The 26,494-nt window shown below is 51.6% G+C and overlaps 9 protein-coding genes across 9 annotated transcripts; 3 read left to right on the top strand and 6 right to left on the bottom strand.

The window, feature by feature from the left end:
• Positions 1-55: 55 nt before the first annotated feature.
• On the top strand, positions 56-2,105 carry C8Q69DRAFT_396353 (hypothetical protein; the record flags this gene model as incomplete). The annotated part of the gene is made up of 2 exons (XM_028627733.1): positions 56-117; positions 182-2,105. The coding sequence occupies 2 exons, from the start codon at positions 56-58 to the stop codon at positions 2,103-2,105; spliced, it is 1,986 nt and encodes a 661-aa protein (XP_028488598.1).
• Positions 2,106-3,307: 1,202 nt separating this feature from the next.
• C8Q69DRAFT_396913 (putative eukaryotic translation initiation factor subunit eIF2A) lies at positions 3,308-5,746 on the bottom strand (the record flags this gene model as incomplete). Its single annotated transcript, XM_028627764.1, has 6 exons — positions 3,308-4,557; positions 4,620-4,848; positions 4,919-5,336; positions 5,393-5,464; positions 5,527-5,596; positions 5,722-5,746. The coding sequence occupies 6 exons, from the start codon at positions 5,744-5,746 to the stop codon at positions 3,308-3,310; spliced, it is 2,064 nt and encodes a 687-aa protein (XP_028488597.1).
• Positions 5,747-6,993: 1,247 nt separating this feature from the next.
• C8Q69DRAFT_440069 (hypothetical protein) lies at positions 6,994-7,986 on the bottom strand (the record flags this gene model as incomplete). The annotated part of the gene is made up of 2 exons (XM_028628617.1): positions 6,994-7,840; positions 7,916-7,986. 2 exons carry the CDS (start codon positions 7,984-7,986, stop codon positions 6,994-6,996), a joined length of 918 nt encoding a protein of 305 aa, XP_028488596.1.
• A 724-nt stretch (positions 7,987-8,710) lies between these two features.
• Positions 8,711-10,939, bottom strand: C8Q69DRAFT_449266 (hypothetical protein). The gene is made up of 2 exons (XM_028629350.1): positions 10,711-10,939; positions 8,711-10,635 (listed from the first exon to the last, which is right to left on the bottom strand). Exons 1-2 carry the CDS (start codon positions 10,826-10,828, stop codon positions 9,059-9,061), a joined length of 1,695 nt encoding a protein of 564 aa, XP_028488595.1. The 5' UTR covers positions 10,829-10,939; the 3' UTR covers positions 8,711-9,058.
• Positions 10,940-11,105: 166 nt separating this feature from the next.
• C8Q69DRAFT_449265 (ESCO1/2 acetyl-transferase-domain-containing protein) lies at positions 11,106-12,826 on the bottom strand. The gene has a single exon (XM_028629349.1). It carries the CDS (start codon positions 12,620-12,622, stop codon positions 11,453-11,455), a length of 1,170 nt encoding a protein of 389 aa, XP_028488594.1. The 5' UTR covers positions 12,623-12,826; the 3' UTR covers positions 11,106-11,452.
• Positions 12,827-15,035: 2,209 nt separating this feature from the next.
• C8Q69DRAFT_5320 (protein required for 18S rRNA maturation and 40S ribosome biogenesis) lies at positions 15,036-16,346 on the top strand. The gene is made up of 4 exons (XM_028633757.1): positions 15,036-15,171; positions 15,367-15,629; positions 15,699-16,222; positions 16,309-16,346. Exons 1-3 carry the CDS (start codon positions 15,129-15,131, stop codon positions 16,173-16,175), a joined length of 783 nt encoding a protein of 260 aa, XP_028488593.1. The 5' UTR covers positions 15,036-15,128; the 3' UTR covers positions 16,176-16,222; positions 16,309-16,346.
• Positions 16,347-18,704: 2,358 nt separating this feature from the next.
• Positions 18,705-20,984, top strand: C8Q69DRAFT_5382 (glyoxalase family protein). The gene is made up of 2 exons (XM_028633765.1): positions 18,705-19,115; positions 19,190-20,984. The coding sequence occupies exons 1-2, from the start codon at positions 18,940-18,942 to the stop codon at positions 20,895-20,897; spliced, it is 1,884 nt and encodes a 627-aa protein (XP_028488592.1). The 5' UTR covers positions 18,705-18,939; the 3' UTR covers positions 20,898-20,984.
• A 1,280-nt stretch (positions 20,985-22,264) lies between these two features.
• C8Q69DRAFT_395719 (ubiquitin-conjugating enzyme E2) lies at positions 22,265-23,201 on the bottom strand (the record flags this gene model as incomplete). The annotated part of the gene is made up of 5 exons (XM_028627702.1): positions 22,265-22,404; positions 22,472-22,655; positions 22,791-22,820; positions 22,939-22,996; positions 23,158-23,201. 5 exons carry the CDS (start codon positions 23,199-23,201, stop codon positions 22,265-22,267), a joined length of 456 nt encoding a protein of 151 aa, XP_028488591.1.
• A 1,176-nt stretch (positions 23,202-24,377) lies between these two features.
• Positions 24,378-25,967, bottom strand: C8Q69DRAFT_425380 (acyl-CoA dehydrogenase/oxidase; the record flags this gene model as incomplete). The annotated part of the gene is made up of 4 exons (XM_028628423.1): positions 25,722-25,967; positions 24,651-25,566; positions 24,483-24,592; positions 24,378-24,424 (listed from the first exon to the last, which is right to left on the bottom strand). Exons 1-4 carry the CDS (start codon positions 25,930-25,932, stop codon positions 24,378-24,380), a joined length of 1,284 nt encoding a protein of 427 aa, XP_028488590.1. The 5' UTR covers positions 25,933-25,967.
• Positions 25,968-26,494: the final 527 nt, after the last annotated feature.

Raw genomic sequence — 26,494 nt, 5'->3', positions numbered from 1 at the left:
TGCCTTCGTCCCTTCATCAACCCAAATACATACGCCACCTTTTCTTCTCGGCGAGATGCCCGGCCTCCCTTTGGCAAAGCCATTGGTAAGGCAAACAGATGGCCGACTACAGCTAAGGTGAGTTGTATTCTGGATTCGTGTGTCCCTCGTGGAAGCTTTGCTAATCGCCACTGCACTACAGCTATCAGCTACCTCACCGTGTCTACAGCGCCAAAGCCTACCCTACGCTGTCGCCTAACGGCTCGTCCATAATAATTTACGGCTACGAAAATGGCTTGAAGATCATATGGAGAGGAGGAAAACACTTCAAACTTGTCCAGGATGCTTCTTCCACGGAGCAAGACAAGAAGCCTGATGGTCCAGCCAAGGACGACGCTGTCATGATCATCGACTCAGACGAGGAAGAGACACCTGAACCCCCGCGGGACGAATCCGCGAAGGTTGCTTTTGAAGAGACGGAGGCAGAAATCGATCCTTCACGTCCTTTCAAAGAGATTCTCCGTCACGTCGACATCCCTCTGGGGTCTGCAGTGCTCAGTTTAGCGGTTCCTCGTTGCCTCCCGGAGGGTGCGCGCTCGCCGCTGGATCCTTTGCCACCAGTGCTATCGAAGAGGATCGTAGTAGCCGCCACATGTGCTGATATGTCTACACGGATCATCACTCTTCCTCTAGTTCCTCCTCACGTATCTAACACAGATCCGTCGACATGGGGTCTCCAGATACTTTCTATCAGCGGTCTTTCATCTCATCAGGAAATACCCCGTGGGGTTGCCCTGACATTTACTTGCCAGGAAGACGGAGAAAGCCAGAGTGATAGCAGCTCTAGCAACCCGAGAACTTCTTCGAGGCGCGAGTCCGCGTCAGGATCTGGGGGCAGATGGGACCTGTTGTTGGCTACTCATTCAGCGGAGGCCTCCGGTACACTCCTAGTGTATCGAATTCCGGTCGTTGAACAGTCAAATCAGGCAGAGAAGGATTATTTGCTGTCTGAGTCCCATCTTCATCCTGTCCAGAGACGCTACTTGCCGGCGCCTGCTAAAAGCATTTCTTTCAACCCCTCTCCCTATCCATCACAGCGTCATGCCAACCTCCTAATCTCGCTAGACAACGGTTCAGTAAAGATCTATTCATATCTTGCCACAAGCTCAACATCTCCAGGCGGGCGCCGAGGCTCAAACGATGATCTGGACTTCACAGATCCAGAAGGGAGGTGGTTAATGACCCTGTACCCTGGTTTTGAGCCGTCATCCACGGGCTTTACTTCTCGAAAGACCATCCTCGATGCGCAATGGGTTCTTCGTGGAAGAGCCGTCATGGTACTTTTAGCCAACGGGGAATGGGGTGTATGGGATATCGAAGGAGCTGGTCCAGGTAGTCAGCAAGGCCCTCTGCGCTATCAATCCAGCGTGCAGGGAGTGACAGGCGGCTCACTCACACTTTTCGCTGTGAGTGGCCGAGTCGTCGCTACACCAGAAGGGAATAAATCCCCTGCTAGTCGTTCAGTCTCCGAGCAACGAAGCAAGTTTGCGCCTATGACGCCTTCCACGAAGAGACTTCGGGAAGATACGTTGTTCAAAGGGTCCTCGAGTCCCTCGCAGCCTTCTCTGTACGGTGGAATATCCGTTATCCAGACGAGCCCCTCAAGGGACACTGCTCCCGACGAATCGATCCTCATCCAGCACGGCAATAACAGCGCTATCATTCCCAACCTGTTGGCTTTGTGGCGGAATCACGTGAAGACCACTGGGACGTTCGACTCTTTGGAGCGTTGCAAGATGACTCCTGTGAGCGGTGTGAACCTTTTGGGTGAGAAGTTGAACTCCGTGGATCACCTCCCCACATCTCACAGCGCACGAGAAACAGGACGAAGGGAATTCGACATCCTGATGGCAGCAGAGCATCAGATTATCATAGTCGCACAGGAACTGAAGGAGCCGAACGGCAAGCTGGAGCCGAAACACTCCCATGCAGACTCGAGGTCTTCTATCGAAGCTGACAGGCTTATGCTCGACAAGGGCGAGCTTGGCGTGGAGGGCATGGATCGTATCCTGACGGGTATGGCGAACAGGGGCAGTCCTCTGAAGAGAGCACGCCTGTTTACCTGAGAGAGAAAGTCTGTTCTCCCAACATTTCCCCTCCTGTCACGGTTGTCGAGGCTTTTCTTTCCTCCAAAAAAAGCCTTTTCAATGAAATACGAATACCCATATTTAATCTTACACCCTGTTTTTTCATCTGATAGCTACAGAAAGCACACATATACATATATTCCTCCCATCTAGCAAAACATCCCCCGAACCCCTATCACCCAAGGGAAATAACTCATCACTTTCTCATTTTCGCGACGCAAGGTGGAGCGCAAGGCGAGGACCGTGCCTTGAAATTCCTTCCCCCCAAAGGAAGGAATAAGCTCTGTATTCGACGCGATACATCAAATCAAACCCATTCCCTACAAAAAAAAAAAGACAACTTCCCACCACCCAACGTGACTCTAACCAGTTACGGCTCCTCTTTGACCTGTCGATTTCTCTATCTCTCCGCCCTCCTTTCATGACCGATCTGTTATCGTATTCGTGACATAAGATAAAGATTGAATATAGTGGACGGGTTACCCATCATTCACTCATTCACTGGTTCAATTAGTCTTATGTCACAGATAACATACCACCTCCACATCGGTCATGAATGGGGACAGGAACAGGGAAGTATTATTCGACTTGTAGAGAGGACTGATTTCAAATCAGGGGAGGTTGTCTTCATATATATATACATATGGGAATGGGACATTTCATTCGTAGGACGTAGATTGATTGTAGTTGTGAAACTAAGTTATGCATGGATCTAAATCAGTTTTCTTTACTGGATAATAATGCCAACGGCATTCGATTTTCCTGGGTTATTCTCTCCTACAATGTAAAATACACACTTAGTCACAAGCAAGGTGAGTTGTTTCAATTTTCAATCAATATTTAGCATTTCTTTCTTGATATGTTTAATTTGAGAGTTATGTAACTATCCACCACATATTCTATACAGACTCCAATGGATGTCTGCCATCATGTCTCAAGATGCAAGTAGGGTAGGGTCTGCGGAAATGCGAATCCACACGATCCCGAACAAAACGTCTTCGGGTCCAAAGCTCGACATAGATGCATGCTCCTTTATCTCTCCAGAAAGAATAATTCTCCCCAGAAGAGAGGACGAAATGCAACTCTTGCAAGCAAACAAACCACGCGCTAGCTTAAGACTCCCAACATATTGTGCCCATATACACTCCAGCTCGACTTGTGGACACTGCAACTGATGCAGCTCAACCGTTGTATCCAAGCGATTCCAGCTCCTTGCGGACTGAATCCTCTGTGCGGATCTTCTTCATCTGAGTATCCTCGAGCTTCTCGCCCCCAGCCAGACGCATCTTCAGATCGTCGATAGCGCGGATCTTCTTCAGAAGACCGCGAATCTTCTTCTCCTGGGGAGTGCCATTGCCGCCCCCTGGCGTCGTGGGAGATTCTGCCTCCGCCGGAGGAGCAGGAGCAGGCGCTGCAGCACCGTTAGCCTTAGCATTCTGCTTAGACGGTCCTGTTGGCGCACCGTTAACAGTGCTGTTCTTGCGGTCACGACCTTTAGCATTGGAACGGCTACGTGAGTGGCTCCGGCGATCAGGACTGACGGACGCATGCTGGCCATTGGGTGGCGCGAGCTGCTCCGTCGCGCCTTCGGCCTCCTCCTTCAACTTCTTGGCTTCGCGCTTCTTCTTGTTCTTAGCAGCAGTCTTCGAAAGAGGCTTCTCCTCAGCACCGGGGGGCAGAGTCACACCACCGCCTGGAGCGGCTCCGGGCGGCAGGAACTCGACCGGCTCAGCGCCGGGCACCTCCCGTCTGCGAGGCTTGCCAAACCCATTGGCGCCAACACCACCAAAGGTGGGCGCACCGTCTCGCACGTAGGCAGCTCCACCCTCGTCCTCTCTCTTGAATGCCAGAGGAGTACCCTGGCCACGGGCTCCCGGAGGACGATAGGCACCAGCAGGCTTGGTGGGAGCCTTTCTGGTGCTGAGGTATGCCAAAGCAGATGCGTGAGGCGTAGGAACGGGGTTGAGAGGATCACCAACCAGCGGGTGCTGGATGGTAGACTGCGGCCTCCAGCAGACCTCGTAAAGCTCATTCATGTCCTCATTGTACATCAAACCACCACCGACGTGCCAGATCCGTACTCCGTTGTCGACTCTCAGACGTGGGCTGGTAGTGGCCGTAAGGATGTACTTTCCATCGGGAGACCATTCGCACACACTGGCGTTCGAGGCCTCAATAGTCGCGACCTTTCGGTAATCCTTCTCCACGTCATAGATATCCGTCTGTCCAGCCAAGTTACCAAAACCGGCAACGAGGACAAAGCGGCCATGAGGAGAAAACAGGATGGTGTTTCGAGGGGCGAGAGGGAAGTTCTGGACAGGCTTTCCACGGAAGTTGAAAATCGTCGTCTTCGCAGGCATGTAACCATAGACCACACCAAACTCTTTCGAGTTGGGGGACCAGGCGACATCGTGAATAGGGCCTTCCTTGTCTGATAACCAGTCAGTTTCTGGGTCCTCATACCGGAAGAAAGAAGAATAAGAAGCTTCTTACCAAGATCGACCCTCGAGTCAAAGGCGCCAGTGGCACTAAGCAGATAGAGAGTAGTTTCGCCGTAGTAACTCTTGCCGGTCTTGTCGACCTCGGTCTGCGCAAGAACAATCAAAGTTGTACCTGAGTTGTTCCACTTCAGCTGCACCTTGTCGCCCTTGAAGAAGTTCTTCTGGGACACGGGAGCACCGAACTGAGGGACACTGAACACCTTAACCGCAGCGGGTTGACCCTATAACGAGCACGTCAGTTATACGCTCAACTCTACACCCTCAGCCATAGATAGGAGAAGCATCGCGTACCTTGCGTTCAGGCACAAACACAGCAATCGAGTGGCTCTTTCCAGGCGACAATGCGAAATCCACTACACCCTCCACCCGCAACTTATTCCACACATTCGAAAGATCGTTGCTCTGGAAGAACTGGATCTCGTTGGTGACGACACGGGCGCAAAACTTCTCATCAGCCGTGTACTGCAGATTCCAGCCCGTCTGCGACTTCTGGACAAAGCGACCCACGATCGCATGCTCGTCACTCTCCGGAGATCCTTCAATGACGCGCCACACCTTGAGGTTCTTGACAGCGTCACCATTCTCGTCCTTGCCGGGACGCTGCCAGGTGATGGCGTATGTCCCAAGAGGCGAAAAGCCCAGCTCGTATACGTTTTCTGCAGGAAGAGTCGTGATGACGTGGCCGACGGATGGATCCACGATAGTGACTCTGCGACTAACGTCAGTATCTACATCCACATACAGAGACGGGGAGTATCAACATACCGTTCCGGGGACGCCCAGGCGAAGTATCGACCGCATGGTGAATAAGAGCAGCAGCGGAGGTTCCCCTCAGGTCTAGAAAAGCCATATTAGCATAATCCTGGAACTGTCATGACAAACGACCAAAATGGACCTACCTCGTAAACCCTGGCAAAGGCTCGTAGACAGGAGCAGCGTCGACAATTCCAATTCCCTTCAGCGTACGGACTATATGTGACAAGTCAGTATCAGCGATCACAGACGAAACGCCAGTCGGGTCGCCCCACGAGAGAGAAGCTATCGCTCTCTCTCCAAGGCCACCGGAGGCGAATGTTATAGGCAAGAACACATACAGGCAAACTGCGTTGGAGCGGCCATGACTATCGAAAGCCACAGCAAGTGACACGAGATCTCCGAACGATTTAAACGCTAAGGTGACACAGTTCGCCGCACCTTGTGGGAGTGACGGGGAAAAAAAGGGCGGTAAGAGATCGCGTGTGAAGAGAAACAAGATTAGATTGTTTTGCTTTCGCACGCGTGATCTGTCGTCGTCTCGGGACCGAGCAGAAATCGCTTATGTTTCTTTTTTTCGTTTCTTTTCCAAGGCGCAGAGAGAGAGAAGTTGTTCTCTATCCTGCTTTGTTTGGTCTGGTCGCGAAGCGCGTACACACAAAGGGAGGCGAGGGAGTCAGCTGCTGTCGAAGAGAGGCTCTTTGCTTGATTTGATCGGGTCCTTGTTCGGGCAGTCCTGCGATCTCCCGTGCTTGACAAGTCAATGCCAGCGATGAAAAGTGGACGGGAAGAACTGTACGAGAACTGGGATGGGAGGGGGGAGAGAGAGGACAAGAAGGCGGAAGAGTGAGTAAAGGGCGGGATAAGAGGCGCGGGTTTGGGGGGGGTGGGAGGAGGCGGGCAGGCGGGAAGAGGAAAATTTCGGTGGTTGCGGAGCGTTGGAGAAGCACCGGACGCTGGGCGCTCCGGGGCGAAACACGGCGCTTTGGACAGGTTACTTAACTAGTTACGAACGAAGCTCTCTTGTTCTCGACCTCTGCCCTTGTTATCCTATTCGACTCTGGCCCAGAGCTTCATCCTCATCCAGTCTCGTCTCCGGGAGTTGGTTTCCAGTGCCACCCAGAACATACTAGGAGGACGGCGGATGATGTCATGTAGAGAGCTTGTTCTTCCAGGGTGATTTGTTTTAATTAATTCATTGAATTACCTGTCACGATACATTATTTATTGACTGATTGATTAGCATGGTCAATGTGCCACTTTTCTAATAACATGAAGATCCATATGGAATTCGCTCGAGCTACAGTTACTCCGATCACAAGAGCAGTCACCTAATCCTCATAAAAAACAATAAAAAATGTGGACAGAAGGACCTCACAGGATCCGTACATACAAATGCGACATCTAGAAGAGAAGAAAAAAGGGAACTCAATCAGGTATCATCACTAAAAGAAGGGAGGAGCTTGAATTATCAGCCTGGATGATTGTGCCCCCACTGATCCATAAAATAAAATAGCAGCATGTGGTCCAGCCCATTATTGAAGTCATCTCAACCTTATCTCTCCCAAGCGGACAAGATCCTTAACGGCCTGCGTCAAGACGGCACTGGCTCTCTACCTCCCGCTATCCCATGCCGCCCGTGGCCGCTGAGGGCCCTGGCCCGACAGATCTGAGCCCGCAGCACTGGTGGTTCTGCTGTGAGGAGACACCAGTTGCGGAGTGCGAACGGTCGTGTCAACTACGTCCGGATCGTAAGTCATCCCGTCGACCATGCGCGCGTCCGCAGAGGCCTCCGGCGTGTTGGATCCGGTGACGGATGGAGACGAAGGGACCACGCCGCTCAAGGGACTGGCGCTGCCGTGCAAATAAGAAGCCATCAAGCTGGACCGGGCGGCCGTTGGACTGCCCAGCGAATTGGGCCGTCCGCCAGAGGACATCCTGCTCAGGGCAGCGTTCGAGACAGGTCCACTAATAGTGCTGCTTGCGCCTTCTCCAAAGCCGACCAGGCTGGCATTGCATTCATCACTCATACCACCGACGCTTGAGACGCCATCATCGGGGTCCTCGCTCATCTTGTCCGGGTCAAACGCATCGCTACCGCTGGCCCAGGTTGTACGTCCGCCCACACTGCCCGTTGCGCTGGCACTACCGACAGTGCTTCTCTCCTTGATGTGAGGATAGTTGTCAAAGTACCCTTGAAGGTGCGCAGGGAACGGCGTGTTGACATTCATGCCGCTGCCCTGAACAGCGCCAGCGCGAGCAGCAGCCACGCGCTCCAGCCCAGCCAGTCGGGAGATGCGATCAGCGCGTTCCGCATCTAGAGTGGTGGTCGATGTTCCAGACGCAGACGATGAATGATGAGCGTGGTGACTGTGCGGATGGATCTGGCCCTGATGGCCATCTTTTATGGCGGTGGTTGACAGCGCCGACAGTGACGTGGTACCTGAATTTGGAGTGCCCCTATAATGCCCAGACACCGTCAGCAGCCTGTTCCCCGATTCTCTCCAATGTAAGCAAGGAACAAGGATCTCTTACGGTCCCATTTCCGACGGCGTGACCGGATCGGATGGCGGGGGAGGAAGGTTGATGAGAGTGGGAGTCGACATCGTTCGCGTATTAGTCCTGGGGTTTAGTAGCTGTGAAATGAGAAAATCTCTTCAACGAGATGGACAGTTATCAAAAGAGAAGAGCTGGCGCTCGTTGCTCAGAAAGCGAGTCCGGAGGGAGTTTTCGGCGTCCCGGCCCCGTTTGAAGAGAAGTGAATGATCCACTGGTCACCAGACAATCAGCGTTAACCAGGCTAGATCTGCTGTTTTTTTTTTTTTTTTTTTTCTGCAAGTGTATTGGTGAATCTGGAAGAAAAGAAGCGCCTGGGTGAATCGATGTGCAACGCGCGGCTAAATTTCCGCAAGATCCAAAGCTAGTAGTAAATTGTATGTGAGTACTGGAGGATTAAGTAGAACATATGGAGATTGAAGCGGGACAAGGGAAAGAGAAGCGATTGGATTACGCCCCAGGATGCTGCCCTTTTTTATGGTTGCCCTATAATAGTCTGGAGCTTGTTGGTGTCTAAATAATAAGAATAATAAGAGGATGGAGCTTCTCCGCGCAAGTGAGGCGAGGCAGCGGGATGGGGGGGTTGGTTCACTTGCTCTGCGATGCTATAAAGCGATAGGGGGCGGTCTGAAGACGTCATGGGCGGTACGGCGGAGCTGGGAGGATCGCGGGATGCACCGTCGATCCGCACTCTGCAGTACCATATCATATATCATTGCTACCGTTGCTTATGGTTAATCGCTATTAACTTATGATTCTTTAACCCCCTTGCAGACAACGCATACTCAAGGCAAGAATCAGTCAGGCAATCCTGTATTTTATTCTACGTGCAGAAACTACCGTCGTTGTGTACAGTACAAAGTACAATATATAGTCAGTGAGACTGGACATCGCGACCGTAAACACAGGTATCTTATAATGTTTCTACCACGCTGTGGAATCGAGAACATGTTCACGTGAGAAGTTATCCGTACCCATCAGAGCCCGTGAAATGGATGGTTTGGGTGGTTCCAGTCAAGCCGCATATGTATGTATGGAATTGGTAGGAGGTCAGCTGAGAATGTAAAAAAGGGCAAAGCCCATAACTACATTCCATAACTCGTGCGGAAGGTGTTCCTATTGTCAGTGACTGGGCTTGCGGCTCTCATATTGTCCCCGAAGAGCATCCACTTCTTGTTGTAACCGCGTAAGATCAGCCAGGATGCTGTCAGCATTCGATGGCTCCGCCACGGGCACTGTGGGTTCATTCTCTTTCTCCAGATGAAAAGACCGAGGACGAGAGCTATCAGTACTGCCGCGACTAGGACTTCGTGCCCTCCTCGGGGGCGGGGGAGGAGGCGGCATATTCGACGGAGACGAACCAAGTGGTTGTGATACGCGCCTTGCGGATCTGATGGAGGGCGTCCTGGACGATGCAGGAGATGCTCCCCTCTCACTCTCCTCCCCACCAGGCGGACCGCTCGACGTCGAGGACGTTCTCTGAGGAAATGGAAATGCAGGAGGGGAAGAACCGTCGGATAGCTGTGCACTGATCGCCCTGCCGTGACGTCGGGATGGAGGAGGGGGCGGGTTCTTGATGCCAGGACTTGGTGTAGTAGGGTATTTCGACTCGACGGACGCCTCTGCAATTATGATCTGACTTGGTTTGCTCACTGAAGCACTTGATTTGACATGCTTCATCTGACTCCGCCGTCTAGCAAGCGGTGGTGTTGGCGGTCTCTTGGACTGCGATGGTTTGCGGTCGGGGGAGTCTCCCGGACGGGATGTTTGGTCTCCGAATGTGGTTGTAAAGTAGTCCGTTGCTGAAGGAGAGGTAACAGTTTTGCTGGTACCGGGAGAAGAGGTATTTATACTCTGTGGCTGTGATATATATGAACTAGGCGTGTTTGGTTGAAAATGAGATGTGGTAGGCTGCGGGGTTGGTTGCTGATTGCCGTCCGATTTGATCAACTTTCCATGACGTGCCTTAGGGGGAGGAGGTTTCTGCTTCCTCTCAGACCCTTGGCGGTTGATTTGCACTTTGTACCCAGCCTCAGCTTCCGCAGATGACATTTCGTGCGACGTTCGTGGTGTATCGGCGCCAACGGACGGGCAATACTCGGAGGCGGACTGTCGAGATATAGATACAGCATCTGCGCTGCTGCGACTCTCATTCGAAATATCGGGAGCAGTTCTTGGCCTATTCGAAGCGTTTGGGCTGTCCTTCATCGACGATGTCCGCTCTGTCCCAGCATCTCCCGTCAGAAGAAGTCTGGTGAAAGCATCTACATCCATAGTAGCCCTTTTGCTTCCATTGCTGCCTGGTCCTGGCGTTGTCTCTCGCGGAATTACCGGACTCTCAGAAACAGGACGTTGTCGCCCCAGAGGCTGCAAAGTTTCATGATGTGATGACCGCGCAGATCCGCCATAGTCGTCATCAGAGGAATCAGTCATGGTAGGATCCCATCTGGCGTTGTGCCGGGACTGTTGCTCTGGATCGTCATCGTCAGTGGTAAGTTGGTCTGCCTCGAACGGATCGGTCGAGGCTCGGTCTTCTTGGGAATCAGAGGTGGAATCATCATATTGTCTCGTATATGAGCGGTGATGAAGGCCTGAATGATCAGGAAATGGTGCATTGGCTGGTGATGTCGTAGAAGCAGGCACGGGAGGAGAAGCGATGCGCACAATTTTTGAACGCAGTGCTGTATGGTCTGTGAAATCTACGAGGGACAGTCAATATCTCATCCCTCCGGAGAAGGGTCTATGATCTCAACCAGACAGATGAATATACATACCCTCTGCGCGAGCAACTGGAGCTATGGCTGTCGTGTGTGTTATCGCACCGCTCTTCGGATGCGGCGGGGAAACCCCACTCTCTCGTTCCCTACGGCGGAAAGGATTTGATCCAGACATCGTAGAGAAGATGCGCTGGGTCAAGCATGGGAACAGGCGATAACTGGGCGGGGATGTAAGGAAAAAAGAAGAGAGAGAATCAACGCCGCCGAGCGAAGAGGTAAGCTTCGAGCATCGCTGCTGTCATGCACCGCTTCCCGAGCACGTTAAATAAGGTTCCCAAGACCCAAGAAAACTGCCGGTTGGGTTTACCCCATCAATGGCATCGCCCCGATCTATTCAGCTGTGATATTGTTCCACGGAAATGGGTTGGATGCAGCCCTTTTCTTCTTGAATTCTCCATAATTTGCGACCTGCGTCGTGGTCACTCCTATCATTCAAAGTCAACTATAGTTAATGATGTAGCTAGCTTATACACTAAAGAAAAGAAGAAAAGAAAAAGAAAAAGATGGCAGCAGAGATTACAGGCAATATCTAGATCAAGCTTCCCGATTGAATGTAAACCGCTGAAAACAATAGTAATCCTTCGAGGGTAACTCCCTTTTTCCCCCCTCCTTTGTCGCTTGAGAAAACAATCAGCCCACCCATCGCTATCCGTTTATACCATAAATGAAAGTCTCGGGCCATCACCGGCCTGTTTAGTTTTTTGTTTTCGCAGTGAAGAGACATCTCTCGCTGTTCTTCTCAGCTTTCATTGTACACGTACCACTGCTCTCCGGGCCCGAAGAAAGCTTCGGCGAGTCTGCATCCGCTCTCTGTTGGCTGGCTGAAGGCAATTTGGTCCTTGGGTATATCCAACCCATAAATGAAGTTGCTCACCACACAATCCAGAAGATCCATGGCGATTCCCTTTCGTCGGGAAGAGCCCGATGTCCAGATGCGCGAGATGCCCACAATGGCTGGATGACGCTCCTCTCCAACAGTAACTGAGGAACTATTCGTCTGGTTACTGCCTGAAGCATCCCCGCGTACACCCTTCACCGGTCGCGACTCCCAGATGCGTTCTGTAAGACACATGCCAACGCATCTACTGTCCTTCATATGCAGAAAGACGCGGTATCGGTCCATCTCTTCTTTAGCTCCATTTTTCTCGTGCTCCTTTGGAGGTCGCGTCTGACTCCAGAGAACGGACTCTTCGATCTCGGGAGAAGACAGCTCCTTGCTGACAACTTCCAGCACTTTCTTGGCCTGGTTCTTCGCGGCGGGTGAACTCTTCCGGTCCACGATCACCACGTATCCTTCATCAAATCGCGCCGCCTCATACACCCAACGAGATGCGTTGGCCTTGACAAATGCTTTACCCAGGTCGACTCCGGTGGCATTCATGTCATGGTACTTCTTGTGCAAGGCGGCATCTTCGCCATTGGATGGGATATACTCCATCCCGCAAGAGGAACACGTCCGACGAACCTCCGTCCCCAGATCTAGCTGCATCTGCTTCAAGACGGAAGGCTGCTGGCGCGGCTTCTTCCGAGGCGGATCCACGGAGGACCGCACACTATTCGAGTTGACCTCCGTCAACGGAGACGAGTTGCCACTCTCCTTGATTTGCGATCGCTTGCGCTTCAGAAACGCAAAGGTCGGCTTTCGTATGTTGACTGGCGGAGGGGTGAGTTGGGGTGGCGGGGACGATGGTGGCGTTGACAGATCATCGTCCGGCGTCTCTTCCGAGAAGATGACTGAATTGCGACGAGACGGACTGGACATGATAGCGGCGGAGGATTCCCGGATGGCATATTGCAGGTTGTGTTCTGCTTCATCCGAGTCGTCTCCAGAGGTTACCCGTCTCTTTTTTGCGGCCGGGCGCAAGTCATCGTCAAAGACGCGCCGTATGGGTCTTCCGTAAGTTTTCATGAGGCCGCTAGAGTAGGTCAGCACGCGTTCCCGCGAAGAGGTCACCGTTGAGGCCCGAAACCATACCGTTTAAATGAGTTTGTCACCGTCCAAGGCATCTCCTTAGAATTGACTGGACATCAGGGTCAGCATGGAGCAGGGGAGGATGCGGATGTTCTGGTAGAGAGAAAGGAATGTTTACTTTCGAGACACGGGCGGATTCACTGGATAAGCTGATCAGCGACGGGAACGCGCCGGAGGCCCTAGTCCTTATTCGGTCATATTGCTCTAACCATCACCAACCGCCCACTTCCGTGTAGCAGGTATTTGTTAGTCGATTATTATTCCTCTCGTGTCTTCGATCTCTCCTGGTCCCGTCGGAGGGTTTGTGTGGTGTGAACTTCAGGTGACAATCGAACGGTTCGCAATAATATGGTACTGTAGTGTACGGTGGATGACTTGGCGAGGATAGCTCACCAAAGTTGTTGAGCGTAGGTGATGATAACCAACTGGTGGGATAACTAACACAGAGCAGGAAATAGTAGTAGTAGTCCTAGGCAGTCAGTGGTCTTCTCGTATGTTCTCTCATCCAAGTTGGATACTTGCAGTACCAGACTGGCCATGGGCGCCCCCAAGACTCTAAGTAGTTACTCGTACTCCTTGATCATCACAGTAGATGTCCGTTCAGTGTCGAAACTTGACGCAACTGTTGGCACTCCCTGTTGGCCGGCCTCGACGTGGGACTGACAATACGGAGGCGCATTGGACGCCTTGGCTAGGTTGGCTGAACCGGAGTGGCGATCATCGATCTGAATGGCCGCCGTTGCGTCTGCATCGACCATCTGGAGACATGCCAGATCAAGGCTGTCCTGTCCCCTTTGGCTGGGCGGTTAAGATCTGCCTAACGGTTAAGCCATCGTCGTGTTCATATTCCCCTTGATGATGGCGTTAATGGCTTCGTTTCCGAGACCCCCAGCTGAGCCATGTCACTGGGTGGAGCGCCATCCGGCTTCAAGAACATCATTCCCCCGTGGATGACTAGGTATCATTTCAACGCAAGCTGCCTGTCTTGGGGGAAATCAACAGCGAGGGGGATTGGAAAACTGTGTGGCGTGCATTATTGTTATGCTCTGTGTGTAACACAAGTTTATACGAGTTCTTTCTTGCGGCGTCGATTCGTACCTACAGCCTAGCACATGACAGTTTGCCCATTTGCATGAGGATGCCTACGACACACCAACGTTACAAGACACCGGGTCTAGATACCACCACGGGAGCTAATTTCTAGTATCTACTCCTGACTCCTGAGTCTTGAGTCTTGACACTGTTCGCTGCCTGCCATGGCCCCTGTTTGCTAGCTATTGGGAATTTAGGACCCAGCCTTGTGTCAGAACAGCTCGTAGTGGGCATTTTTCTGGGTTCTGCAGGTATGAGACCCTGTCAGTGGGGGGTTTAAGGCTGCCTAGAAGAGTGTTGGAAACTGGGTCTCAACGGTAAACTATTGAAGACTTTGCCCGCTGAGGAGAATATTATACGAGGCTCGTGCTAGCTGAACAACGGAGGCCTTGGAGAATAATGACTGTATGTTTACTGTCGTACGTACTACGGAATAGTTACTCCGTAGTTATATCCGGTCCCAGGGAGTGTATGATAGAATGAGCAGGCGTGACTATCCGAAGAATCCTGAGGATGTATGTAATTGCTGACAGGAATGGAGCCGTTGTCAAGAATGTTTGTGGTTCTTGGGCTCTCTATGGTAGATCGGAAAATAAATATATATATAAGGACTCCTTAGCGGTTTAACCTCTCGACACACGACCCTCACCTACCCTTTATGAAGCATCAAATAGAAAGCATGCCTGGCCTACGAAGTAGAAGACGCCTTAAAACGATATCCAGGATCTATGTATGTACAAAACCACTGCGCTCTAATAATCCCCGAACCCCAGGATAGCGCCAGGAAGACCATCCTAAACACCCCCCATACTGGTGACGGAGTCCCGATAAATTGGGTGTAACGTCGATCCTTCAGGGTCACACAAATGACTCGCTGGGCAGTATCATCGCCATCAAGCAAGATCCAGTACTAGCAATTTGTTCAGGCCATAGGATGTTTGTCTACAGCTTCTTGTGATGCTCTGGAACCCGAGGCCCGCAAGAAGAGCATGCTGCGGATACCCAGGTAGGCTAGAACATCCTCGCTACCTAGAAAAAAAAATCCCGCCCCAACCAACACGAACACTTTTCCCGCCCCATCTTATCCCACCTCAGCAAACTGCCTCTCGAGTTCGAACAGTCAGAAAATATTCCTCCCCTCTTTATCCTCCTTTGCGGCCCTGATCCATCTCATCTCCACGGGATTGGCCTCTTTCTATCTATCCCTCTCGTTCTCTCATATTAGTGGCTGCGGAAAGGATTGAAATCAGCCGTCTTTTTCTCTTAGAAAACCCACATTGGGATTCTGGGAGATCTTGTCACTCTCTTTCACTTGAATTTCGGGGAACAATTGTTTCAGTACTCACACATCATGGCCAACGACCCTCAAGGTGCAGGAAAGAGGAAGAGACCGAGTAAGTCTAATCCGTATTCCCCGCGTGGACTAAGCACGTGGAGGGAGTGTTAGCCTCACTTTCTACACAAAGAACTTTTTGGCCCCTCAGACCTCAACAACTTAAGCAGTTCTCCGTCTTGACTCCAAGCTTGATTCATTATCTACCCGGCACTCGATACTTCCATGTCCAGTTTGACTGACAGTCTCTTTCTAGGGACCCAGTCGTGCCCTCCTCCAGAGCTACCGCAGCTCGTCGCTGAACAGCATGTTCCGATAGCAGCCAATGACAAGGACACCAAGCGTCTCATTGTGGTCTTGTCAAATGCCAGCTTGGAGACTTACCGCTCCTCTCATGGCGGCCGCAGTGGTAGCGGCCGGGAGGAGAAGTATTCGCTTCTTAACAGCGACGAGCACATCGGTATCATGCGGAAGATGAACAGAGATATCAGTGACGCTCGACCAGATATCACCCACCAGGTCTGATCTCCCCGTAGCTGAGATGGTCGTGTGTACTAGTCTGGATTACTTATCATTGGATGTCTACAGTGTCTCCTTACACTTCTCGACTCACCCATCAACAAGGCTGGAAAACTCCAGATCTACATCCATACCGCAAAGGGCGTTCTCATCGAAGTTAGCCCCACCGTTCGCATTCCTCGAACCTTCAAGCGATTCGCTGGTCTCATGGTCCAGCTGCTGCACCGACTTTCTATTCGCTCCACAAACTCACAAGAAAAGCTGCTGAAAGTGATCAAGAACCCGATCACTGATCACCTACCGCCCAACTGTCGCAAGGTCACGCTGAGTTTCGACGCTCCTGTGGTGCGTGTCCGGGATTATGTCGAGTCCCTCGGCCCGAAGGAGAGCATCTGCGTGTTCGTCGGAGCCATGGCCAAGGGTCGTGATGATTTCGCAGACAGCTTCAAGGATGACACGATCAGTATCAGCAACTACAGTTTGAGTGCTAGTGTTGCATGCAGCAAGTTCACCCACGCCGCCGAGGAAGCGTGGGACATTGTATGATGGACCGCGCCCGCGCAAAAAAACTGTTCAGATGCACGCTTGACGAGGTAAAAGTTCCCTGACACCGTCTTCCACTAACGACAGGCCCTGCGCAGAAGTGCTTTCCCAAAGAAAAAAAGAATGACAAAAAAAGAGCGTATGTGATTGCTTCAGCGACCAGCTTCCGGATCAGCGGTCCCTACGGTTTTCTACGGCTTGTTGACATTACGGATTCGCGGGAAGGGCCTGCATTCGGAGGCTGCGATCACAACATCCATGCCTTTCGGGTGCGGACCCCTTGCCGGGAAGCACCCATGCGAGGGTGATGTCGTTGCGTTGAGGATTTCGCTTGGATCTGGTTCAGTTTTCACAACAAGACGTGCAGGTTCAACAGCCTCAAGGCGGGTTTCTGTTTTATTTCTCATACCCATGTACGACCCGTACTTGCTTTATTGTGGCAGCACTTCAACTTGCTCCACGCTCCCGAAGGATATATATAACCAGGAGGTGGAGGAGAGCGCAGATGGCGACGGCAATGCTGCAGTTCCAGCCTGCTAAAAGTTCTCTTGTAATATGATGCAGATAGCCATTCACGAACACATTACTTGGTGTCCCTCTCTAGGAGGGTTGACTGACTCATTTGATGGACTGTCCATCAAGAGAAATAGACTCGGCAGCTTTTTTTTCTCTCTCTCGAACATGTTTCTAGTTTTCTCTAGTCTTCTTCTGCCATCCAATGGCTTCTGATTAGAATACCAGACTGGACATTAAAGCGTCGGACAGTGGTAGCGTGGTAGACGTGTGTCAGTCCACGGAGAGCTCTGAGAGGATTGCGCGTCTGTACGGCATCTACAGGTGTCTGCCAGGTCATCAATGTGCCTTAGGGTAAAAGAGATAACTCGTTAGCTACTGTAGTTCTTGATCATCTTGTTTCTAGACTAGAACACCTACCTACTGTGTTCGGATCGATGCGTGCTTGGTTCCGTGCTTGGGGTAATTATTAGACCACTTGCAGGAATGAGCAAGTCCTCTCTGGCCGCAAAATCAGCTTTGTTCGCCCCTGCAGGTGTTGGTCTTCTTCTTACACTTCGAGGTTGAAACCGGGCTTCGTGAATGCAGGCGAATCTGTGGGTTGTTTGAATCTCGTGGGGCTCTCTTCAACGACGTGGCGAGCGTGAGTTCCAGCACTGCGGTGGAGTAGTTGCTCGCTTCACTACTCAGAGTCCTCGAAGCTCTCAGAGAGTACGACCGATGGTATTTTTGTAAAGTTACTGCTAACCTAGAGTAGATTATCTCTCTATGGTATTATTATTATTCCTCAAGCATGCAATAATGCCGCTTGGAGCGGTCTCCCCAGCCACCTCGGACGGAAAACTGACCCTCCTCGCTTCCTATCCGTCCAAGTTACCTATCTAGTGAGTCGGTCAGGCTGTTCCGTCTTACGATCCAGAAAGATGATCCATCGAGGGCAAAGTCATTCAGTTGGTCTGGCGGTCAGGCACCGCCAGAACATAGCACGTCCGTCTGGCTTCTCAGCAGCAGCAGAAGTGCCCAAAACAGGAACGGAGACCCGAACGTCTTGGTGAGCGATTCTGCTGTATCGAGGGGGCGAAGAAAAGAATCCAAACTGGCGCGATATTCGCCTGGAGTGGAGGGCACTATGATACATACAGCATTACAAAACCTACCCTAATCGGTCGAATTGCCTCGCAAATGCTTTGTATCTATCTTGTAACGCCGCCGGCCTCGTCCAATCGCCCACGCTGTAATGAGCGCAGTGCTTACCCGCATCTTTTCCCCTTCTGTGTCTCGCCTTGTCATGCTTTGACTGTATCTTGCCTCGTGTTTCCTGTTGGGCTTTGATCCGATCTTGTTTGCTTTTTGGCTGTATCGCCCGCGAATGATCGAGGGGTATCTGCCCCGCGTTCGAGCACAAACTGAGACGGCCGGGCGAAGTAAGTACATAACTAGACTAAAAGATTATTATTATTGACTGAACCTGACAAAACCTGGACAAAAGGGCATCACACGGAAACTCCGCAGCCAGAAGGAAGGCCGCCTATCATATCATGCAGTGCTCTCGCGGACGATGACCTGGCTGCCACGGGCCGCCATCTGGGCTGTCCTGTTGCCGATTGTTTCTCTAGACGGGGTCCCAACGGCGGTCTTCGCTCGCTATGTCAGGTTTGTGGTCTATTCCCCTGACAAAGGGGGGCTTAAGATAGAACGAAAGATGGGTCTCAGGGTCTCGATCCCGATAGGGTTCATCCCAAGAAGAGGGAATCCATCTTCTGGAATCCCCGGTTGGTGCCCCGTGGTTCTGAGTCGAGCTTTTTGGGAGCATCCTGCGGCCCTTGCAAGTTGGCGCGATATTCGGCCTGCGGGGCATTCATGTCTGACGTGAAATACTTAGTGACTCGAACAAGTCGTTAAATAACCTGATGGCCCTTTGTTCGTCTGGAGAGTTCTCTTGAAGAAGGCATAATTGAATCACATTGTCCACTGTACCATTCTGTGTTCACTTGTTCAAGTCTGTTTTGGGTCTTTGTTGCATCCAGCGTACAAGCTGGCAAACAGGACTGAACACCAGCCCTGCTTTTCTTGACTCCTACTTGGGCGTCTCTGAGTTAATAAGCTCTCTCCATTGTATATTCAGATCATTCATTTACCCTTCCTTCCTCTCAGTTCAGTCAATTGTCAGCTCTCTCCCTGCTGCAGGAATTGACTGCTTACCCTGGATCTACTGTCTCGATAATTACATACTACCCCCCTCATTATTGCCAAAATGCCTCTCTCACATCTCACCTTGACCGTGTCACAACTCCCGCAGTCAACCTCCTTCTTCCTCTCTTGCCTGCAGCCGCTGGGATACCATTTCATCGGCCGTCATGAAGACTACATTGGCTTCGGATCCCAGCCCGGGGAACCCGCCGACTTCTGGATCACTGAGGAGAAGCCTGGGTGAGTCGACCCATACCTACACGCTTCCATATTTTCTTATGTTCCAGAAACAGCAGCTAATACTGTGCTCATAGCGTTCCCGCTGGCGCAGCACATGTCGCTTTCCCCGCTCCCTCAAAGGATGCCGTGGGTTCATTCTTCATCCAGGCGCTCAAGGCCGGTGGTAAGATCCACGGGGAGCCGAAAGTGCGCGATGCGGACTCTGGCTACTTCAGCGCGGCCGTGATTGACTTTGACGGTAACAGCATCGAGGCTGTCTACCGGCCCGGCTGCTCGTCGAGTAGGTCGGCAGCTGGTGGACGGGCCTTGACTGTTGTCAAGGGCGGATCAGTCGTCAACGGCGGCTCCGTCGTGTCCAGAGCAAAGTCGACCAGATCAGAAAGCGTCTATTCTTCTAGCAGGTCGGACTTCAACAAGCTGACCGCGCCTCCTGCTCAGTCTGTCGTGGACATTGATCGAGCGGCACCGTCAACCGTCTCGTACTCGATGTACCAGCCGCAGCAAGCATATCAGCCCCAACAGCAGAAATCAGATGATGGCAGCAAGACGGCCAAAACCATCATCGGCACCCTTCTTGGAGCCACCGCCGGTGCGGCCATTGCATATGCCATCACCAGAGAGGCGACGAGCTCGTCTCCATCCATGCCAGAACCGCAATACACCATCTCCGCTGCCCCAGCTCCTGCACCTGCTCAATCCCGAGCGTCAGAGTACCAGGGCACGCGAGCGATTGAGGCTGGCCCAGCTCATAGCTTCTATTCTGACGAGGACGCATCTACGGTGTACTCCCGCAGCAAAGCTCCGTCTAAAGCTCCATCCAAGATCGCACGAGCCAGCACCATTTACGAAGGCTCTGAATATTACCCCGTCGACGACCGTGCAGAGAGCGTGTACTCGGAGCAATCAGGCATCCAACGAACGGCCAATGGCAGCGTCTACGCAACCAAAGAACTGCCCATTCGAGCAATTGACTTCCCACCGCAGGGAGATCGAAGATCGTCTGTCCCCGGAACCGCCAGCTCTTTCATCAGCAGCTTCGTCGACAAGTCCTTCCACGGCGGTGATAACGGAAGCGTCTGCTCCTCCTCGACCATCAAGCCTACTCGCAGAGCCTCTGCTGACGACAGCGCCTCGCACTATTCCTCCCGCTCCTCCTCCTCTTCTCACCAATCTTCTGCCACCAGCATGCGTGAATACGCTGCATCCGTGAAATCATCATCCAAGGGCCCTGGCTCGACCTACTCCACGCGCACTGCCCGCGAGGTCCCTCTCCCAGAAGGCAGCGTCGCCTCTTTCAAAAGCGACGCGAAGAGCATGCGCTCCGCCAAGGACATCCCCCTCCCTGCTCGATCGACCGTGAGCACCTCCTCCTACCGCAGCGACGCAAAGAGCATGCGTTCAGCCAAAGACATCCCCCTCCCCGCGGGCTCTACCATCAGCGCCTCTTCCTACCGAAGCCACCGCTCCGCAAAGGACGTCCCTCTCCCTGATAGCGCCAGTACCGTATATCACGACACTTGCGACATCGACTCACACGTCACCCCCGACGACTCCATCAGCCAAGTCGGCGATTCTCGACGCTCGACAACCCGCTCCCACGCTTCGCATCGCTCCAAGTCCCACTCGCACGTCTCGCATGCCTCCAAGCGCTCGAGCAAGTTCGATGAGCCCGTCAAACCGAGCGATAGTGTCAGTCAGGTCTCGACGAATGTCTCGCGAGCATCTCAGCGGACTGTCAAGGCGGACGATACCAGGTCGAAAGCTAGTAGTAGACGCGAGTGAAAGGGTGAACTGGTTAGTTAGTTAGTTAGTTCAATCACTAACCAGCATAACGTTTTGCTATGTTATGTTATTATCAGATATGTTGTGATGTTGAGACGTTGTGATGTTATATGTTATTATCATATGACCACCAGTGACCCTGCCACTCATCTCATGGCCATGAACGAATATGCATGATAGGTGCAAAGAACTTCCCTTTGTTTCTTTTTTATATATGGAACAGGACAGGCAGTTCTCATGGAGGGGCGTTTTTTTTCTTTTGCATCTTTTTTTATTTTTTTTTTTTTTTTACTTTGAAACTCTACTTCTTGGAAAGTTACGAATGTAGAGATTCAATCTAACATCTACTTCACAAAAACATACACTGAAAAAAAAAGAAACACACTTAATCGGTACGTTTACTTAAGTTAGCTTCTTCTTCCTTCCTTAAGTAATAAGTACCTATAGCCTGATCTATCTAGTTCAGTATAGGTATAATGTTTTTTCAGAGTTGATACAAAAGCTAGCTGGCTACAGTGGGCACACCACATTAACCTGGTAGGTTAACATGTACTTTTACATACATATATGAGAGCGGTATGAAGGAACGAAATATGATGACATTCGATAATGAGTAGAAAACAGCTTGAGAAGAATACTCTACTGGTTCACTCAATTTTCCACGAAGCCAGATAGAGACAGTTGGATATGTCCGCTGTCCTAACAGGTGAACGCTACGACGCTTCCAATACCACAAAACAGCGAGAAAGTCCGGGTCCAACTTGACTATCCATAATTACAGCAATGACTATCAAGATATGTTCTAGAGAAGCGTTACTTGAATCAAATTAAAGGACTGATCGCAGGAAGAAAAGGTCGTTCGCTCTGCAGCGTCTTGGGATCCGGAAGATTATTGGTTTTGGTCTTCGTTTCGCTATCGACAAAGGTAATTTAAAGAGTTCCGCTGGTTCCCCAATTTCCCTTTCCCGTTGCCTTGATGTCCCGGGGCTACGCCGGCCCATCACTGCAGCGATCCAAGGTCGCCAGAGACGAGGGCCCTTGCGACCATCCAAGCACCAACAACCGTCGTTCGCCCGCGTTCGCCATCCCGACCAACTAGGGCCGTCTATCCATCCGTTCGTCCGTCCGAATTCATTGCCAGATAGATGCCATTGCATGCATGATAAAAGAGAATTGGTCATGATGACTATTGATAAAAAAGGTACCGCCAATCGAGGTTAAACACGCAAAAAGTTCACGTAGAAAATGAGCAAAAGAACCCCCACGACCACGGTAGGCCAATCTTCAGATCCGATCTAATGGCGTAACAGGAGATGCGGAGGCCCGGTGGAAAGGCTTCGGCGGTCGTGTGGTGGATGCAGCGTTCATTAGATCGCGTACTTGCGGGTCCATTCCCGGGCGGTGGCTTCGTATCGAGGCCGGTCCGTCTTGTAGACGTGAGCGATCTCAGGCACCAGAGGGTCGTCAGGGTTGGGGTCAGTCAGCATAGAGCATATGGACAGAAGGACTGTAGCAGCCAAGTTAGTCGAACAGAGCAACACCGTTGTAGATTCACACATAGAGAGTCGACCAACCTTTGGAGAGTGTGAGAGCAGGACTCCACTGGTCTCTCAAAATATCCAGACAGATGCTACCGTTGGAGTTGATGTTGGGGTGGTAGATGCGAGTGGTGAAGTGGACCTTGGGGGGCTTGAATGGGTAGTCGGTAGGGAAGTGAATCTCGAGGAAGAAGACACCGCCAGAGTAAGGAGAGTCGGACTGTCAAGTTAGCTGTTAGCAGACAGCTCCAGAGAAGGGGTCGAATGGCATGACGCCTGGATTGGATCGTCGACCGCGAAGCGGATCCTGGTTGCGATCGGCCAAGCGGGTGTAACCACGAAGCGGTGTACTTACGGGACCCATGATGGTAGCTTGCCAGCGGAACTATAGTGTCACGACGTTAGCAACGGATTTCTGTTGATTTCGACTGCCGTCTGCGGAGCCATCTGTGATGCTCGTGCATGCAGCAGGAAGAGAGAAGAGAAGAACGTACCATGTCGACCTGGTCCTTGTCGTTGGGGTTGGGGAGAGGGCCTGCAGAGCAGGAGGAGGGGGGGTCCCTAGCAGCATCGTCAGTATGTGGTGTCCCAGTCCGATTCTGTGTCGAGGATGTGTATGCTCGACTCGTGGCACCGCAGGTTGGTACCCCGCAGTGTGGATGATCACCCTGAACGGCAAGGCATGACGCCCGATGGAGGGGCAACAGGAACAGACAACTTACCGCTCCATGTCCTTCAGCTCCTTTCCGATTCTCTTGAGAGCCATGGCGACGATGTGTGAAGATGTGTTGTAGTGGTTGAGTTCAGGAGTCGTAACGATCCCTCGAGAAGTGTTTTAAGACGTGGTCGTCTCGAAAAAGGTTGAGTTCTGGTGGCTCTGCGAAAAGACGCCGGGCGGCGGGAGTCAGTCGGGAACGTTCCCAGCAAAAGAACCTGACGGGAGTCGCCGGGACGGGAGACACGAGGACTGCTCACCTTTGCGAAATGTGATAACAGAGTCGAGGTGACAGGGAGACTCGCGAAAGGCGTGCGAAAGGGAGATGGTTGATGGATGGGGGTTTGATGGGATTGATGGAGGAGGGGAAGAGAAAGGGAGAGAAAAGAGGAAGAGGACGGACGAGGTGGTGGGGGAGCGCAGGTTTGGCTTCTGGTTCTCTCTGGCTGCCCTGAGAGTCACTCAGAGTCACTCCTGGCGCACTGGAGCCACGGTATTATTATTACTAGTTGCTACTACTACTTAGTTCACTAACTACATCATCAATCAGCGATGCTATGATAGTTAATGAACTATTAACTAATTATTATTTATTATTTATTATTCTTGAGACGATCTAATAGTTGTCTTGTTCATCCTCTCGCGATGCCTCGTCGCTGCATCACCACTCGGTACCAGACCGAATCCGAGTGCGTCCAACTTTGTTTCGATCCACCAGCACCGGTTATTAACTGAATACTGACTGCTTTTTCTTGCCACTCCCACTGATGGTAGTGAATATTAATAACTGACTTGGCTTATTATTAACCTCTGCTCCGTGGCTGACGGTGGATGACCTAAATGGTGGCGGGTCCCGAACAAAGTGCCCGAGTCGAATTCCCGTATCGTCCCGCTGTCCCAGGGTACTACTTAGTACTTCCTGTACTCTACTTGGCCTGCCAGGAGAACACGGGGGATCGAGATGTGCGTTATCTACATTTGTCTACATTTGATTACATGCTTACATGCTTACGGTCCCTGAAAAACAGTGTTATGAGCGCGAAAACCCTCAGAAAAACCTTTTTTTCACGGTGCAATGTGGAGCACGTGACATGATGATGAACCGAACAGTGGTGCTTTCTGCAAGGACGATGACCCTAATCCGATGCTCTGAGACGATAAAGAAAGCCAGAGGTCTCCATTTTCTTTTTTCCATAATCGATGCATATGTTACATGGACAGGGTCCCTTAGACAAATGCCTGAACGCCCGTGATGGCCCGACCAAGGATCAGAGCTGTCATCGAATCAGTCATCATTCGAGACAAAAACAAAAGCAACAAGGTATTACTTACAGTGGATATCACTCTGTCCCTCATATGTTTGGGCTACGAACAGATTGGCGACGTGTCGTCCAATATGGTACTCGTCACTTGCGGCGTTACCGCCAAAGATCTCCTGGAGCCTAAAGTCGCACCCGTCAGCATCTCACCAGAAACCTTCCTAATCGCAGGGACACCTACACTCGAGCATTCACCAGCGCCCGGTCACAGTTCTGTCGCTTGACCATCGAGATCATCTCTGGCACTGCCTTGCCCTCATCCTTCAGCCGGGCCACCTGCGTCGCTGCCAGAGTACCATAGGCGGCATCCGTGGCCGCATCGGCCAGCTTCTTCTGGATCAGCTGGTACTTGGCCAGAGGGTTGCCCTTGAACTGCTTCCTTTCCAGGGCATACGTCCGCGCACGCGCAAGACAGTCCTCCAGCGCGCCCATGGTGCCGAAAGCGATACCCAAACGGGCGCTGCTGAGACACGTAAAGGGCCCCTTGAGACCTTCGATGTTGGGGAGCATGTTCTCCGCCGGCACGGGGCAGTCGTCCATCTGGATCATCCCCGTGATCGATGCCCGCAGAGCCGTCTTGTTCTTGATCGCTGGAGTCTCGAGAGTGCCAGGAGGACACTGGTCCCGCTCGATCAGGAACCCGCGGATCTTGCCGGTGCTCTCCAGTCGCGCCCACACCAGAAGCACATCGGAGATGGGGGAGTTGGTGATCCACGTCTTCGTTCCAGAAAGCGAGTAGTACCCCTTCTTAGTGGGATGTTCTCTGGCGACAGACTCCATAGAGCCTGGATCCGACCCATGATTCGGCTCCGTCAGACCAAAGCAGCCCAGGATCTTACCCTTAGCAAGCCCCGGCAGGAACTTGTCCTTCTGCTCCTGCGATCCAAACTCGTAGATACCCGTCATCGCGAGAGAGCTCTGCACCGACATTCCCGACCGGAACCCGGAATCCACGCGCTCAACTTCCTTAGTGATCAGTCCAGACGCGACAGTGCTGACTCCAGCACAACCATAGCCCTCAATAGACGCTCCCAGGAGTCCCAGCTCCCCCATCTCCTCCAGGATCTTGCGGTCGTAGTTCTCATTACGGTAGGCCTCTACATTCAACGGCACATAATCAGTCAGTCACAGTCACAGTCACAGTCACAGTCACAGTCACAGTCACTCCATCCATCCATCCATCCATCCCGTGGATTCCGTATAGTCGACCAAACTCCCCCAAGACAACATCTCATCAATAATAATAACCCACCTAGAACCCTCGGAAACAACCTCTCCTGACAATACTGCCTAGCCGTATCCTGAATAGCCAATTCCTCCTCTGTATACAATTCCTTCGCAGCAAGGGGATCCTCCCAATCGAACGTCGCCGACGACGACGAGGCCTGTCGTCTCGTCACGGACGGCCGGACAGAAGCCCGAATCTGCCGCGTCGCGGCGCGGAAAGCGGATCGGTTAATCATTGAGGAATAATAAACCGAAAAAAAAAAAAAAAAAACAAGTAATCTCCAACCCTTGGAAGATGTATAAAAAATAAAAATCGAAAAACCAGACCGTAGACAGACAGACAGTGATACTTATATAGTATTAGTATCAATGTCTAGTCTCACTTTAGTAAAATAAAGAGTTGAAGAAGAAGAAGGGAAAGGGAGGAACAAGAAAATGCGGGGAATGGGAATGGATGAACGGTTCTCCGCGCGGCGGGTTGTTTTTCTTTTTGCCTAGGTAAAGTTAACTCTTAACCACCGCTCGCGCGGCTCCGACGCATTATTGAATTAAGTAGTATTTCGGCTGTTGGAATAATAACAGAAGGATTAAATTTGATTCACATACTCTGTAACTACCTAGTACCGAATAAGCAAGGGGTCAATTCCGAGGTACGATCAGTTATTTTTAACTATTGTACGTAGTCCATTCAGCGCTGTTTGCAAGTTACTAACTGAATTCCCTGGTTCGGAACCTAATTAGCTGGACTGACATGGTTGTAAGTAGCGGGTTTATGGAATCAGATTAGTTATATCATTT

This window comes from Paecilomyces variotii (genome assembly GCF_004022145.1).
Source record: "Paecilomyces variotii strain CBS 101075 chromosome Unknown C8Q69scaffold_1, whole genome shotgun sequence".
Taxonomy (NCBI): domain Eukaryota; kingdom Fungi; phylum Ascomycota; class Eurotiomycetes; order Eurotiales; family Thermoascaceae; genus Paecilomyces; species Paecilomyces variotii.
This window is presented reverse-complemented; position numbering and strand designations above follow the sequence as displayed.